This window comes from Anthonomus grandis, chromosome 22, assembly GCF_022605725.1.
Source record: "Anthonomus grandis grandis chromosome 22, icAntGran1.3, whole genome shotgun sequence".
NCBI classification, from domain to species: Eukaryota; Metazoa; Arthropoda; class Insecta; order Coleoptera; family Curculionidae; genus Anthonomus; species Anthonomus grandis.
In genome coordinates this window covers 18,200,276-18,214,906 of record NC_065567.1, presented here as the reverse complement: position 1 = coordinate 18,214,906, position 14,631 = coordinate 18,200,276, and the positions used below count along the sequence as shown (strand labels likewise).

The window sequence follows — 14,631 nt, the reverse complement described above, 5'->3', positions numbered from 1 at the left end:
AATATGCGTAGGTCATAAGGGTTTAAATGCTTGCAAATCATTATTAGAATATGTAGCATTGTTTTGTTTTTCATATGATATAGTTAAGCCGTAATTAAAAGGATCCCAATTGTGTTTTATAGTAAAACTGGATATTGATTTTCCACTTGCCTATTGCACACCTAAATTTTAAAGAACAAAACATAGTCTTGGTTCGTATTTATACGTATTTATACCTTTTAGCTTTGTATATAGATTTTCAATTATTGTGTGTACATTACGTCGTAATGGTCAAAGTCATGGGACGAAAATTCAATATAGGCGAAACAGGTAGAATAAAAATCAATTAAACATTTCACATTGTTTTAAAGTAGGTAGCAGAAAATGTGATTTGTGTCATATATATTTTTTTATTCGCATTCGAAAACGGAGTTTGGTTTAAAACTAATTTATCTTTAATATTTATACAAATACTATAAATAAGACGTACATTTAATTGTCAATCCATAAAACAGGTTAAATAAAAATGAATAAACTGAGAGCTTAATTTGCTGATATGAGAGTAGTGCTTATTTATCCACCTATTAATATTTGTACACCTCTACATTGTTTTAAATTAGGTAGCAAAAATTGTGATTTGTGTCTTGTATATTTTCTTATTCGCATTCGAAAACAGAGTTTGCTTTAGACCCAATTTATCTTTAAGATTCGTATAAATAAGACGTACATTAAATTGTCAAGCTTTGGACTATTCATTTGGTGCTAAATACATGTACGTATTGCCAATATAAATGAAATCAATACGACTGGGAGAGCCTAATTTGCTGATCACTAATTTTTGCACCTATTAATATTTTCATACCTCTACATTATTTTAAAGTAGATAGCAAGAACGCGATAAGTGTCATGTATATTTTTTCATTTGCATTCGAAAACGGAATTTGGTTTAATCCAATTTGTCTTCAAGATTCGTACAAATAATATAAATGAGGCGTACATTTAACTGTCAAACTATAGAACATGTGGTGCCAATTACATGTACGTTTTGCCGATATAGGCAAAATAGGTGGAATAAAAATTAATAAAACCAACAGAGCTTAATTTGCTGAGAGGAGGGTATCGCTTATTTTTCCACCTTTTAATATTTACACACCTATACCTTGTTTTACACTACGTAGCGAAAAATGTGCCACGCATTTTTCAAGGCCTTTGTGTGAAATTGCACCTTCAAAGTTTCCATTATTACAATTAAATTGAAAAATCAAACTAGCTCATAATAAAGAAGTTTTGATGGCTTCTATTGTATTCCTTTTGAACAATGCACTTAATATTATGGTGGAACAATGGTGGAATTCTAATGGAAAGATTTTCGTTTTATTTATTTTCATTTTGAGCTAAATTAGAAAACTAAGCTAATTTTATGGGAAACTTAACAGGCATTTGCTTCGGAATATATTTATCAATTGCAGCACATTGATTTTTTAAATGTCGTTTTCTTTGTTTGGAATTTAGCCATATAAATTTATCGGCGTCCCAACATAATCGCGACACAGCGATTTATAACTCTTTTACTTTAAATGGAAGATCCAGCATATTTTATTTATTTTGATAAATTTTAGTTTTTAAATGCCATCTGTTAACTAACATTCGAATTGAAGTAATTTAGGAATTAAATTAATAGGGAAGTATTCAGACAAAGTATTCATTACCCAATCATTAAAACTTTTTTTTAATTATTTCCACAACTCTAGTTCAAAGCCAAGTTCCATATATTGTTTAATGAGATAAAATTAAAAAAAGCGGCTTTGCACGTCGCCTTTGAAAAGTGCTTACAGCATACCCTAGCTCTTAAAAACTCATACTTTAAAAAACAGGTAATGGAAACTATTAACCCTGAGTATTCAAGTTGCGGCTCATAAGCCAGGAATAAATTACAGACGCTCTTTTCATCCTTTTTATGATTTCTGTTTGTGATAAGTCGTCATTTTTACCCTCCACCTTGCTTTTATTTTCCAAGTTTTTCGTGAAATATGCTGACGCATAAAAAATTCACTCCAATGAGAAATAAAACAATATAAGCCAGGAAATTGTGAAATCCAACAGGAATAGACAAACATTGACAGATTGACCGCCACAAGGGCTTTTAGCTGTTTTTAAACTCGCTCTGAAAGTATAGTAAAGTTATATCCCACCGGGCATCTTAGAGGTCAGTCCTGTTTACTAGGCAGCGGGGATGCATTAAACAACATATTTTATAACAGAATATACTTACGCTGGAGGACTATATGGGACTTGATGGATTTTCCACGTAGCCTCTGACATTGATTTCTCATCTGCCGCGTAGCAACGCCATAAAGCTTGGATCAAGGTTGCTGCTGGTTGTCTTCTCCTTATCATGTGCTTTTGCCTCTGTTGTTGCTGTACTTTTAAAGCAAAACCAGAACCCAATATTCCCTAAAATTAATAATCTTTGATCTAAAGCTCAGGTGGAAAAGGTCTGAACTTACGGCTGGTAGAGCAAAAAAAGATATTCCCAATAAAGAACAAAACGATGCGATGATTTTTCCTTGCCAAGTGTATGGCACCATATCTCCATATCCTACTGTACAAAGCGTTATCTAAAAATTGATTCGTTAAGATGATCATATGTATATTTTGATGTGACTTACCACTCCCCACCACAGGGCTTGAGCAAAATTATTAAACTTAGTATGAGGTACGTCTTTTTCTGCTAAGAACACAAGAAATGAAGCGAATATTAATCCTAAAAATCCTATGTACAATGTGGTCATTAATTCCTAAAAAAAGGCAGAAATATGATATCTTGTTTACTTGATTCGTAGGTAACTGCTTCAATAATTGGAAGAATTATTATAGAACTCGCTCGTTTGTTAGTATTTTTTTTGGCTCGTAATAATTATAGAAGGAATTTTTTTTAATTATCCTAACAAGGATCGAACAATATGATTTGCCAAATACTAATGGTGAAAATAATTCATAGGCTTTGTGTTTGCCTTAAACATGGTGCTCGTTAACTAATGGCAAAAATATAGATACTTCAAGCTAAAATATTACTAATTAACTTAATAGAGCGAAGTTACTGGGTGCTAAACACAGGCTGCTAGGGTGAAATTTGCAAATACTTTTTCACGTATTTTCTTGAAATGTATTTTGTGGTCTGTGTTCAACATAAGAAATGTAATCTAAGATATCATGTCAGTCATAAAAGAAGTTAAAGGTTCACTTTAGAGCAAAATACTTTATAGCGGTTTTTGAAAACTTTAGTTTTAGGCTATTTAAGGCAACAACATATAAATTGAATCATCAGCAAATACGTATAAAGTTATATTTATAATGCTGTAATGATAATGTAAACACCGAGAAACCAGCTGATCCTCCGTCATTCCGGAATGACATACGTGCCATATTACACGATGTCTCGAAGGTAAGCGAGAATCTTCCGGAACAGCGTTCTACCAAGTATATAAGGAGCCGCATTGCCGATAGTTATCAGTTCAGTGGAGTAAATTTCAGAATATTGGCGCGAGATTTAAATAGTTGTAAATAAATATAGTAAAAATAAATATTTCTAGTAGTCGTGAGTGAGTGTAAACTACGAAAACACAATCACTAACGGCTAACTAAAAGTCTTTAAGGTAACTTAAGTAATTAATAGATAAGAGGGACTATTAGTTACCAAATATTAGGGATATGGGAATATTAATTCAAATAAGTAAGTTTAACTTTTGATATAGGTTTTCCCTATTTGAGTGGTAATTTCAGAGTCCACCACTTTAGCATTGTAGGCTGCATTTTACCGAAATTATACGCAATCGCGGCCGCTACTTCCTTTTCTTCCTCTTCTCTATTCCAGCCAATACATGACATACGAATTAATTAATTTATTTCCCATTATTTTAATACTAATATAATTATTAGGTAAGTCTAATAAATTTTGTGCAAAACATATAAAATTTATAAATTGAACTAAATGCTTTTTTTTAACTTTATATTAATTAAGGAATCTGGGGTTATGTTTTGCACCAAAAATGATTAATTAATAGATATACCTATATATGAAGTTTTTAAAAGATTGGGCGCCAGATGAAGGTGATATGGTGATATGCTAGATTGTTATTTAGAAATTATTTGATCCTATTTATTTACTGATTACTGAATGAACTTTATACAGAATGCCCAAACAAGACATGGTAATAATGTTGGGAAACTTTAACCCTAAAGTAAGAAAAAAGGGAGCCTTTAGATAGTGAAATCCAACGTTAATCAAATCAATCATGTTTGAACATGTATCGGAACGACCTCTACCTTTGCTATAGTTTGTTTTATTAGAATATCTGGCGTCTTAAATATTTTCTTCATTTGTGGAAATGTATGACATTCTTTAAAGCCCACATTTCTGCTCGGAGTAGTCTTATTACTTCGTTTGTCACCATTTAATAAAGAAGCGTTGCGCCTTTGACTCCGTGATTCCGTTAAAAGGTTTTAATCCGGGTCAGTGCTTTTATTATTAAAAGGTAAGGTTACAACTGTCCTGTTTCTTGGCTAGCAATTTATATTATCTATTTTATTATTAAAAGGTGTTAAAACTAAGCCCGTAACTGAGGTTAATAAACTGAGATTTCCCGACATTAGTGGTTTCTTTGACCTGCGAACCCCCGGTACTAAAAATCCCATTACAACTTGGCTGCCCAACTGTCCAACTAATCCACTGTTCCACGAGGAACTTAAGATCTCGAAGACCATCAAACATGGATTGATCTAGGAGCTTTTTAATCGAAGAGAGGAATACGACAGGACCATTATCGACAGTCGCTTCGGGGACGAATCCAGAAGACAACGCATCTACAGGAGCAGGCCAAATAAACACCTCTACGAGAGCGAGTGCGGAAACGGGCGCAATCCGTAGAAATAATGGACAAACATCCGCAGCAACAGGGTTGCCGCCATACCCGGAACCCCCAGGAACATCGATAATAGCGTCTGCTACTGGTAACCCCTCTCCAAACTATTATCAGGGATTTAACAGCCAATCATTTTTATCAACGATGGGTCCAGCTACTAATCAATGTAATTTTAATCACCAACCACCGTTACAAAATATCCATAACATATTAAATTCAGATATTTTTAGTAGTGTAGGAAATTTTGATAATAATTTGTTTTTGTTTAATTGATTTTGTAAACCAAATTGAATTTGTATGTAGAGCGTATCAGGTACCATTTAACCAAATTAGTTTTTTACTTGTTAAGAAATGTATAGGAAAGACAAAGTCTTGGGCCGAGTCTTTTCTTACAACGTTTATTGATTTTTATAGTTTTAAGACAGCTTTTGTGAATTTTTTGTAACCTTTCAAATAAAAGCTGCGCGTTATGAGGGTGATTCATATTCCGAGCATTTTACTAAGTATATAGCAATGGCAAAATACTTACAAGCGGCTTTTTCCGAAATGTCACTGATTTGCATTATAGCCAGGCATTTTCCACCTCATATTTCGTCCCTTTTAGTGGGCATAAATAATTTTTCTGATGCATTAGCAAGGCTACAACAGGCCGATTGTTTTAGCTCAAATTATAATAATAGTAATAATACTTATGATTCAGCTAGTGGAAACTGTCGCTACTCATATTAATCAAATACGACTCAAAGGAGTGAAAAGTCGGAAAGACCACCATTTCCAAGTAGTAATTTTAATAAACATGGGCCAAAACAAAATGTCCGGACCGCGACCATAGGTCTCGACCAAGATATTTTGGAAGAGACGCAGGAAAACTAGATCTCTGTCTTTCCGCCCGGAGGCAGAGCAGATAAAATATCGAGGGCTAAAGAAAGGTTATTGCCTATGCAAGTCGTCTTTTGTTAGACAGAGAAAAAAATTACAGTTCTTGTGAGAAAGAGGTATTAGCTATCGTTTGGGCAGTACATAAGTGGAGGATATTCCTTTTAAAAAGGCATTTCCAGGTTTTCACAGATAACAAAGCATTAGTATACCTCCAATCTTGCCAGCTGCTCACTTCACGAATTCCTGGATGGGCTCTTGCTCTGCAAGAGTTTGATTATACGATTCATTATGTTAAGGGCTCTGAAAATGTAATTGCAGATACTTCCAGGTTATCGACTCCATCGAGCAAGCGATTTTGACTGATGTCCTCCCTCTGTTGTTCTAGGGAATTTAAGAGTCGACTGAAAAATTTGAGTAAACTTCAATTGAGTGATCCTGTTTTCGGTGAGATTATTAAATCCTTGCAAAAGGGTAATTTAATTAAGCAATACGTAATGCATGGGGACCTCTTATTCATCCGTAGAGCGTTCGATGATCCGTACGTTTTGTGCATACCATCAGTTTTACAGGAGGCTTTTATCCAGCATTATCATGAAAATCTGGGGCATTGTGGTGTGTATAAGACTTGGACATTGCTACGGCGGGATGTATGGTGGAAAAATATGTATAAAGGAATTAAAAGCGTTCTGAAGAAATGTGACATCTGTTAAAGAACAAAAGTTTCTATTCTGGCAAGACCTCCTTTACAACCAATCATTGCTAATAAAATTTGAGTTAAGTTCTCTTGATCTTTATGGGCCGCTACCGAGATCTCGAGGAGGTGTAACTTATGTTTGCGTAATCGTCGACGTTTTTTCTAAATTTATTACATTGTATCCTCTTAGAAAGGCCACTACTAGAGCTATCCTAAATCGCTTGCTGCTCGAATATGTTCCTAAGCATGGGGTAGTTTTGACCAACAAATTTTGACTGATCATGGTACTCAATTTACCGCCGAATCTTGGAAGGATACTCTTGGATCCTTGGGGGTAATTGCGGTGTTTTGTTCAGTTTGCCATCCTCAGGCCAATCCTATCGAGAGGTAAATGAGAGAATTGTCTCGTCTTCTACGTACTTATTGCAATGAAAATCATCGCCGGTGGACGTACGAGCTGCCAAAGTTTACCGAATTCTTGAATTTGGTTACCCATGAATCCACCGGGTTTCCCCTCTTTTGGAACTACATTTGGACTTACCGCCTTTATCCCTATTAAGAGAAAATTTTAGTTTCCCTGACCTTCCGCCAGATTGCCCTAAGCGAAAGTTGGTGTTAGCCCGTGAAATGTTACAAAGTCGAGCGGAAAAAAGAAAAATTTCTTATTTGTCGCGTCCTTCAGCGGAATATAATGTAGGCGATTTAGTATTGCTTAAAGCCAATCCTGTATCCATAGCATTGGCTGCTGAAATGAAAAAAATGATGTTGTTGTTTGAGGGACCTTACAGAGTAAAAGCTCAGATTAGGCCTTTCACTTACATTTTAGAAAATCCAAGTACGGGAAAAGAGCGGGGCCAATTTCATACCAGTCATTTAAAGATATATAATGCCTAACCACCTAATTTTATAGGTGATTACGCCGGGGGCGGTTGTAGCGGAACGACCTCTACCTTTGCTATAGTTTGTTCTATTAGAATATCTGGCATCTTAAATATTTTCTTTAATTGTGGAAATGTATGACATTCTTTAAAGCCTACATTTCTGCTCGGAGTAGTCTTATGATTATTACTTCGTTTGTCACCATTTAATAAAGAAGTGTGGCGCCTTTGACTCCGTGATTCCGTTAAAAGGTTTTAATCCGGGTCAGTGCTTTTATTATTAAAAGGTAAGGTTACAACTGTCCTGTTTCTTAGCTAGCAATTTATATTATCTATTTTATTATTAAAAGGTGTTAAAACTAAGCCCGTAACTGAGGTTAATAAACTGAGTTTTCCCGACATTAGTGGTTTCTTTGAACTGCGAATCCCCGGGACTAAAAATCCCATTACAAACACAAGAACATTTATAACTAATCTTGAATATCTAACGACAGAGTAACAAAGAACTAAATTGACCATGTCCTTTGGTAATATCCGGCATCAATATAGTCGATGTAAGAAGCCTCAGAGGTGTCGATGCAGATAGTGGCCATTTTTTGGTTAGTACTTAAGTGCGAGCAAGAATATCTAGCCAAAAATATAACAAAACAGCATTTTAGGTTCATTATTCATCCAGACAGGAGGCTGTTGAGAAAACATGGAGGAACATTAGGAGGTCACTAATTGTAAGTGCACAAACGATAGTGGGAAAGAAAAGGACTGAAAGGAGGAACTCTTGGTTCGATAAGGAGTGTGAAAAGAAGATAAGGGCAAGAAACATGGCTCCACTGGAGATGCTACAAAACCCAAAAGAACACAATAGGAAGAAATACAGACAAATAAGAACGGAGAATATTTAGAGAAAGGAGCAAACTAACAAAAAATGTTAGAAGACTTGGAAGCAAGTCAAACAGGTCAGGAAAACTTTTTCAAGAAGCGAGAAGCATTAAAGGAGGCCGAGAACTGACATGTTTATTAAAACAGATAAGGGAAGAATGGTAACAAATGATAGCGAGGTCATGAAGGTATAAAAAAGTTACTTCGACTAATTACTAAATAGTCGACGTAACCAGAACTAAGAGAGAGATAATGTCATCTATTATACCGCAGACTAACTGGTAGAAGAGCCAACTCATAAGGAAGCAACGAAGGCGATCAGCAGGAATGTTGAAAAATAATGAAGCACCAGGTAATGACACAATATCAGCTGAGTCTATCAAGTAGGGAGGAAAAGCATTTCTCAAACACTTCCACATCCTAATACTCCAGATTTGGAAAACAGAAAATATGAAGTAGTTTTACATGTAGTACATGTAGTACATAAGAAGGGCAAAATTTATAATTTTGCCCAAAAATAAATTTATAATTTTGACAAAATTTATAATTTTGAAATGCTCCAAATATCGGGAAATATCATTAACAAATACTGAATATACCTAGTACTATTCGAAAGACTAACTACCAATGTGAGTTCAGAAACAAGTGATCAACCATAGATCAAATCTTCACAATGGTAGACCTAAGAATCCCGAATAAACTTGTCAGGTTAATACAGATCAGCATGGAAAAGCACTAAAAGGTTTTAACCTGTTTTTTACTATAAATAATAGCCTTAAACAGGGAGACGCCATCTTTCCACTCCTTATAATATAGGCTTTAGAAAATGTAACGAGGGAGGCAAAAACGACGCCGCTTTTATTTAGAAATCAAGCCTTCCTTCTTATATAGGCCTTTGTGGATGACATAGAATCGTTGAAAACTCAACTGTGGACATTTGAGAAGAATATCCAAAAATTGAATCTGCAGCGGAAAATAAATGAGAACATATGCTAAACAAATGAGGATAATGATAGGACAAAATGTGTCCTATCCTAAGAAGTATATCCGTACCTACACAGGATAAGACTTCACAACAGTAACATAGTAGGAAAAACAGAGAAATAGAAGAACACCCCAAAGACTGAGATGCCATGTCAAAAGACAGGAAGGTGCAAGAGTTGTTAAATTAGTATGGGAGCAAGTACTGACCACTAGAATATTATCAGGAAGATTGCGACTATGGTGGAAGAGCAATATAGCATTACATTAATCCTCTGAATATCTCTGAACAGCTGATGGAGTCCAGTGGAGGACAATTGTTTAGTCAGCCAATACCGCAGTATTGTAGCAGCTACAGAGAGAGAGAGAGAGAGAACTGTTTAGGGATAATTTTAAAACGACTCATTACACATCATTTGATGGGGTAATTGAAAAGTTTAGTTACAGGATAATTCGAAAATAAGTAAAAAAATGCATAACCGTAAGGCATACGCAAAAAAAATTATTAATGTTTTTCCCAATAAATCTGTTTTATAATAAAATATTGGTCAAAAGCACTAGAAAAGAAAGAAAATTTGTATAAAAGCTTAAGAGTGTTTAGTGCAGTAGGAAAACTTCTGAGCTGTTTAAATTATTACTTGGGCAGACGTTTCGATAGATGGTAACAATATATTGAAATATTGGCACAATCAAAGTTTAGTTGGCATAGAAATTGTAAAATACCTCAATACTTTTTCTATATACCTAATTATGTTGTATGTTTTATAAAATATAAATTATTTCATATTTCAGTATAGAAAATGGAGACAAAACAAGCCAAAGAACAAATATAATAATAGTTTTTCATTATTAATCTAAAATTTTTGCTGTTACATACGGAGCAGTTACCTTACAGATATTATTTAAAATTGTTTTCTTTTTTACTCTTTATCTACCTGTCGATGTGCATAAACAACCGAACCCAAGAGTTTCCAGGTTCCACCTCTTCTGTCCATGCGAACCATCCTCAGGATTTGAAAAAACCTTAAACCTCTCAAGGCACTTGCCGCGAGTACCTGGCCCCCAGACTTCATAGTTAAAGCTAATACTACAATCGATGCTCCGATTGTTATAATATCTGAAAAAGAAATTGAGTTTCATAGTAGTTGATTTATTTTTAATAAGCAAATAGCTTCATTACATTATTAGGCCATAGAATATTTATTTTTGCCCTTGTTTTAGACTGAGTACCTGTGGCGCTATCTAAAAGTCATGCTTCATAACGTGCATTGAGGTCACTGGTTTCGAAAATGTAAATTATTTAAATAATAATGTATGCCGTTTTTACTTTTCTATACTGTGACATCATCTAACAGCGATGCCTTAAAATTGAATTAATCCGGAGACGGAAAGGCAAACTATTCAAAACAAATATAAATTAAGAAAAAAAAAGATACTTAATTGAAAGTCGTAAGAAAAGTAAAAAAAATTTTTTTTCACACAATAACATGTGTGAAATTAAAAAAAATCTTATTTCACAGTTATTTCTGTAGAATATACTATTATGGGTGCACTTGAATATCAAACATTTTTTCTGGTGAAATTGAATGTTTCATAGTGAATATTAAAGCTCTTTTTTTATATTATAGGCATTAAAGCCAGTAACCCGAAACATTTTTCGTGATAATACTAATAAAATTCCTTTTTGCCATCATAAAAAAGCTCTGTGTCCGTAAATTCGAAAACACGAGGGAAACCACTTTTAATTTTGACAAAAAGCTTTTTCTCGTAAATTTAATATACGTTATTTTACTTGCTGGGCGAAATATTCACGTTCTAGGGCAGCAGGCTCTGCATGCAATATTAGGTATACATATATAATGTTGATAATATATCTCATCTGATTTATGAAATAGCGTGTAAAAACGCAATTAACCTGCCTTTCTTTATTGACGTGGCTTGATTCAATTTGTGTATTTTTCACGTTAACCTGTTAGGAAAGCGCTGGGGCCGACTAAATTTTTCAACATAAAAGGATTATTAGATTTTAACCTGTGGATCTGCACGAATTACCCTGACATACACCATTCCATGAACTGAACAATATATGGTTAATTGAACGAACAAAACTCCCAATTTTGTTGCAACGCAAAATTTTTGTGTCACATCCAGAATTACGCCAACAAAGAGTGTTTTATTGAATTTTACATTAAAAAGACATTAGTTCCACTCTGCAAATAGTAAGCAGACCTTACCTAAGCAGACTTAATTGACCGTTTAGAAATATTCTTAATCAAAATCTTAAAAGGTTTCAACTAATACCCTAGTAATCTAGTTTATTTACACGTAGTTACATTTATACGTATGGGTCAATATAACTAATTGCCCGCTTTGCAATTTACAATAGAAAAAATAAATCGGTAGAAGTTAATTACAAAATGAAAAAAAATAGGCTTGCATAAAAATAAACATTTTTGCTTACACGAGATATTGATAAAATTGATGAATATCTGGTCTTTGAATCTTTTGCTTAAAATTTCTTCTCAAAACATTTTTTCTAATGACGACGAATGATATCATATGCTACATGTGCGTACATGCCAGTTATAAATGGAACTCTCCCTTAAATTGAGAACTTATATGTTTTTAAATGTGTTTATAGTTACTTCATTGAAAGAAATTTGGCCCATCGTATCCTATCCAGCTAGAAAGAAGTCAGTTAATGATAGTGCAGTCCAAATTCTAAGATTGGCCAGCCAGGACTTTGTCAAATGCCTTTTCAAAGTGTTGACGTCTCTCACTCTTTGTATAAGTACTTGCAAGCTGAAGAGTGTTTTTCTTCTTCCAAGACCCACTCTGAATCCGAATTGCACTTCAATAAGGTGCTCTTCTAATTTGGTGTAGTAATGCGAGAGTAACTGATAATAAGGAATACTTTAAGTGTGTAGCTCATTAAACTAATTAACCTCTGGTGTTCGCATTTTCTGGCTTTGGTTTTTATAGGAATTGAATATTGATAGAAACTATAGTTCTTTGGTAGGTTTCCAATCTCATATATGTTATTAAATAGCTTGGTAACAGTTGTGATTACTTGGAAGCCTCGAACATTTTCAAAATTTCCCAATGCACATCATCGGTCCTGGCGATTTCCAATCTTTAAGTCGGTTAGGACCTTTTCAATTTCTTCATTTGTTATTTCTAGGACGTAGAGGTTGTTTAAATAAAGAACTATAACAATAAAGTGTGTTTATTGCATGTTCGATTAGTTGTTGCATATATTTATTTCATCTTTTCACTCTGATCTCAATTTGGGTCAAAATCTGGCCTTCTATCTAGAATTATACCGGTATTACGTTGGTTACAAGGTATTCTGCATTTCATTAATCTTTTTTTGCATGTAGAAGTCACCATGTTTTGGTGAAAGTGTTAATTTTCATACATCTTAATTTTTCCTAGTACATTCTTGTGAAGTTTACTGTATTGCTATCTTTGAGTTTTTGTTGTTCCTCCATCATCTTCAATATATAGTCTTCTATGTTAACATTTACGAATTATTAAACAGCTTTTATGGTTTAATTAGATTTATATTGGTACGAACTGAACAAATAAATAAAATTATGTTCTTATGTTATGTTACGTGTGGGAGGTGAAATTCCCACCGTACAGATATATTAGAAACTGATTCCAATATCAAGCTTTATCAGAAAGCATCTATTTTTTCTATACAATAGCAACTGTATTATCTAGGACACTGGGTGGCAACTTTGAATAAAAAACCGCTTTATACACAAACAAACTAATTATTTAATTTCCAAGAAATAAATGTGGCAACATAGGATATCAAAATATTTAACAGAATTCACATGCACCCTCTCTCATTCACTCATAAAAACCTTATCTTTATGAAAGCTACAAACTAAAACTAAATAATTACAAAAATGTTGACATTTGCAACGAATTATGTCAAAGCCAAAGTAAACACAGTTGGCACAAAATAGTTATTACATAAAAATGGTTTCAAAACACTTACAGTAGTCTGTAAATTCCAGTATTTATACTCCAAACAGGACACTTTTTGTTTTCACTTTTTACAGGTTGTTTGCACTCACTTCTTTTTGTTTACTTGCACCTTTACACCTTTAACACTTGTTTGTTTGCTTTACTACATATTTGACATTACAAAAAGTAAAAAGCTACAAAGACCCAATCTGTATACTTAGTCACCCAGCACAAAGATTACCAACTTGTAATTCTTCCAGGCTAGAAATTTACGGTTTTCGTGGATAAATTAAATTGATTGAACTGACTCGTTCACAGGTTTAATTAACTTCATAATTAAAAACCCTTTAACTGATAACTTATATAAAAGTTTCTTGGGGCAGAAACTATTAATTTTAAAAACAAAACATCACTGGCGCGTGAAAATCGTAAAAGAAACGATTAGGCGGGTCGAGACGTCACCCTCTTGAGCTTTTGTCAGTAACTCGACTACTGGAACACTGATCGGTCAATATTAGATTTTTGCATCGCGCTGCTTGGTTCCCGGTAACCTTTTTTTGTACGACGGCAAAACTTAAACGGGGCGGCTTCTTTGACTGCGTTATTTATAGATTTTCTTTTAACTTCGCACAGCTTTGTCGTGCCGATTAGATTACGTAAAAAGCAATGTGAGAAAGGAAGATATGCAAACATATTTAAGTTAAATTTAAAATAAATGGTTGCGTTGTTCGCAACATACTCCCCCGTTGGAGTGACCACTTCAATATTCATTCAGGTTGGGGAAGTGGACATAGTTTCGTAATAGATCGAGTAAACACGCCATTTTTGGTAATTACTTTCACAGCTCTTACTTTGCTATCCCGACTAGGTAAAATTTCTGATACTTTAGCTAAAGGCCATTTTAGAGGATAACTTTGTTCATCCACAAGCAACACAAGATCTCCAATTTTCAAATCTTTCTTGGAATCTGTCCATTTTACTCTTTTTTGCAGATGACTAAGGTATTCAAGCGTCCAACGCTTCCAGAAACTTTGACGTATTTGTTGGCATCTTTGCCAACGTTTCAGACGGTTTTCCGACACATTGGAAACATCCGTTTCGGGAATAGAATTAAGTGCCGTACCAATTAGAAAATGACCTGGGGTCAGCGAAGATATATCTGTTGGGTCGTTACTAAGTGGACACAGGGGCCTTGAGTTCATTATTGCCTCGATTTCAACTAGGACTGTGCCGAACTCCTCAAACGTTAGACGTGTTTCACCTACTGCGCGCAAAATGTGGTGTTTCGCTGCCTTCACTGCAGCTTCCCATATTCCCCCCCAGTGGGGACTTCTTGGTGGTATGAACTTCCACGTAATTTCATTCGTGCTGAGGTAATCTTGAATGGTGTTTTGATTTTTATCATCTTTAAAAAAGTCATATAATTCTTTTAATATGTTTCTAG

At 34.3% G+C, this 14,631-nt stretch overlaps 1 protein-coding gene across 1 annotated transcript in view; it reads right to left on the bottom strand.

Moving 5' to 3' along the window:
* The window catches only part of LOC126748155 (potassium voltage-gated channel subfamily KQT member 1), an 83,480-nt gene that overhangs the window by 49,973 nt on the left and 18,876 nt on the right, over nucleotides 1-14,631 (bottom strand). The window contains exons 4-7 of the mRNA XM_050457187.1: nucleotides 10,145-10,326; nucleotides 2,649-2,777; nucleotides 2,487-2,597; nucleotides 2,252-2,433 (exon numbers count right to left, since the gene is read on the bottom strand). Of these exons, the coding sequence (XP_050313144.1) occupies nucleotides 2,252-2,433; nucleotides 2,487-2,597; nucleotides 2,649-2,777; nucleotides 10,145-10,326 (604 nt within the window). The remainder of the gene's footprint in view (nucleotides 1-2,251; nucleotides 2,434-2,486; nucleotides 2,598-2,648; nucleotides 2,778-10,144; nucleotides 10,327-14,631) is intronic.